A 2,411-nucleotide genomic window follows, 5' to 3' on the forward strand; every position below is an offset into this window, starting at 1 on the left:
CCAAGAAGCACATGGCCATATAAGTGCTAAGCGAGAAAAGTGTGGAGCAAAAGAACAAATGTATTGTGTGTGTGGTGTTACCGGTTTTATCACAAGGAATAACTGGTTCAAAGCTACAAGCTACCTGGGATTTCGATAAAACTTTGTGCACTTACACTAAGGTATGGTTCAAATCGAAAGATACCATACTTTATGCATTAATACTAATATATTTAGTTTGGCAAAGGAATTTTATTAATAATTGTCCAAGTGGGGGATTGTTGGAATTTTGGACAAGTTATTAAGTAATATATTTTATAAAATCAGAAATTAATTTTTATAATATTTGAATTTGAAATTTATGTCTAATAGTTATATCTTTTGATAAATTTTATGGAGAGATATCTCTTTTTGTGAAAAGATTTTCTACTTGAAAATGTCTCTTTGTTTTCTATAAATAAAGTTTTCTCTAAACAAACTAGATAAATGATGAAACAATATGTAGAAACAATATCGGAAAACCTTTGCCATCCTCATTATGTTCTAATGCTCCTTGAGTGAAATCTCCACAAGTTACTTGGTGTAGTTTCACAAAGGCTTGTCATATCTTGGGAAGCAATTTGCCTTGTAACCTTCAAGTAATCTCGAGCGAGAGGGGGCAAATAATGCTTTAAGGAAAGTGTACTTAGTACACGTTTCAAGCCTCTAATCTCCATCCCTCTTCTTTTCATCATTATTTGTATTCAAAGACAACATGTCTAACAGAAAGTACTTTCACTGTTTCTCTATAAATCCTGCCCGTCTATCTACATTCTACAACGATCAAGATTCCACTATGAAATGTGTCGGACAAAGTATCAACGTTGTACTTGATTAGTCTTCCTTGGTTGCCATTTCGTACTTGCAAAGAGGGCAAACATTACTGGTCTCCAACCATTTAGTAAGGCATTCACCATGGAAGACATGAGAACATGGCATATGTAAAATTTCCACTCCAACAACATAATCTTCCAAGCAAATAGTACACTCTTCGAAAGATATCGACTCGTCAAACTTTTCCATCTTTAAAGCCCTGATAGATGACGGATCTGCAGGCACAGTTTTCGGAACATTGCTCTGATCGTCATTGTCACTATCAGAATCACTATGATCTGTATCACTATAAAGACCTGCATAGAGCCTTTCCTCAAAAGTATTTTCATCAAATATTGTGTTTAATGTGACAGTTAGCTCGATAACGACAGGAATTACCATACGCCTAGTATTTGCAGCCGCGGTACGTAAGAAAAATTGTTCAAGCAAAGGAAGTAATTGTTGTTGAACCTCCAAAGGTACGTCCATTGATACGAGCATGGTAGTTATGTTCCAATTTGAAGTTGCTTGAGTTGTTAATGCATTCACCTTTATAAGAAACACTTTAGTGATTGATGGTAATTCGAAAACAGATACGACTGTTGGTGGTGCATTTTCTTCTGTCATAACAGTTTGTTCTTTGAATTTGACACGAAGTGTAACATAGAATACAGGGTAACTGTTATGATCGAAAAAGTATAAAGCTGGATCAATGAAATCAAGAGATTGCCATGCCTTAAGCATAAGAAATGCTTCTTCATTCTGATCAGCCATTAAGAGAGACAAAGATGTGGAGAAAGACAGAGAATGGGGGGGACAAGAAGATGAAAGAAGAAGAAGAAGAAGAAGAATATTTGAGTTTGTTGATGGTGAAAAGATAGGAATGGGATGAATATATAAGAAATTTTAGGGTTCTTTGTGCAACCATTCTGCAGCCATTGGTCAAAAAACTTTTGTATTACAAGTAAATAATTCAATTTAGATCTATACATCCTTAGGCAATGATTTTTGAGATATCTATATATATGAATACCCATTAATATTTTAACATTTTCTCAAAATTTGGGTTGAAAATGGATTCATTGATTCATTTTCATGCTATATACACAAATTGTCTATCTATCACATAAGGAGTTTGCCACCTTTGGTGTAGAGAGTAATGATTTTGCATCCATATTATATGAGGTAATGAAAAGTATTCCCCATTGGTCACGTTTAAGACACGGATTGTTCAACTCTAGGAAAGAAAGTAATACTAATATTCTTTTACAAATATTAGGTTATTATTACCGATTTCTAATGATAAGATGATTTCACATCCACAATTGTATAACGACTCATTTAATGAAGAAAAACTTGTTATATGAATTTAATAAGTAAGTTTCCAACTATTAATAAGGAATAATAATATTTCGATTGCGAGAGAAATAAATTCATGATTTTCCAAATTATTAAATTGACTAGTGAAGGAAAAGTATTTAGTGAGAATTTACGATGCTCACTATAACCACTACCAGTTCATATAACCATGATGCTATGTAAATAGGTAGTACAAAAAACAAAAATATATCCCAGATATA

At 33.1% G+C, this 2,411-nt stretch overlaps 1 protein-coding gene across 1 annotated transcript; it reads right to left on the reverse strand.

Moving 5' to 3' along the window:
* Positions 1 to 852: 852 nt before the first annotated feature.
* LOC147557572 (uncharacterized) lies at positions 853 to 1,605 on the reverse strand. Its single transcript, XM_086658891.1, has one exon. The coding sequence runs from the start codon at positions 1,603 to 1,605 to the stop codon at positions 853 to 855; it is 753 nt and encodes a 250-aa protein (XP_086515017.1).
* Positions 1,606 to 2,411: the final 806 nt, after the last annotated feature.

This window comes from Eschscholzia californica, unplaced genomic scaffold (assembly GCF_041429995.1).
Source record: "Eschscholzia californica isolate CP2 unplaced genomic scaffold, dmEscCali1.0.p SCAF_2, whole genome shotgun sequence".
NCBI lineage: Eukaryota > Viridiplantae > Streptophyta > Magnoliopsida > Ranunculales > Papaveraceae > Eschscholzia > Eschscholzia californica.

Coding starts and splice junctions, on each gene's coding strand:
- LOC147557572 (XM_086658891.1), bottom strand. CDS start 1,605: ATGGCTGATCAGAATGAAGAAGCATTTCTTATGCTTAAGGCATGGCAA.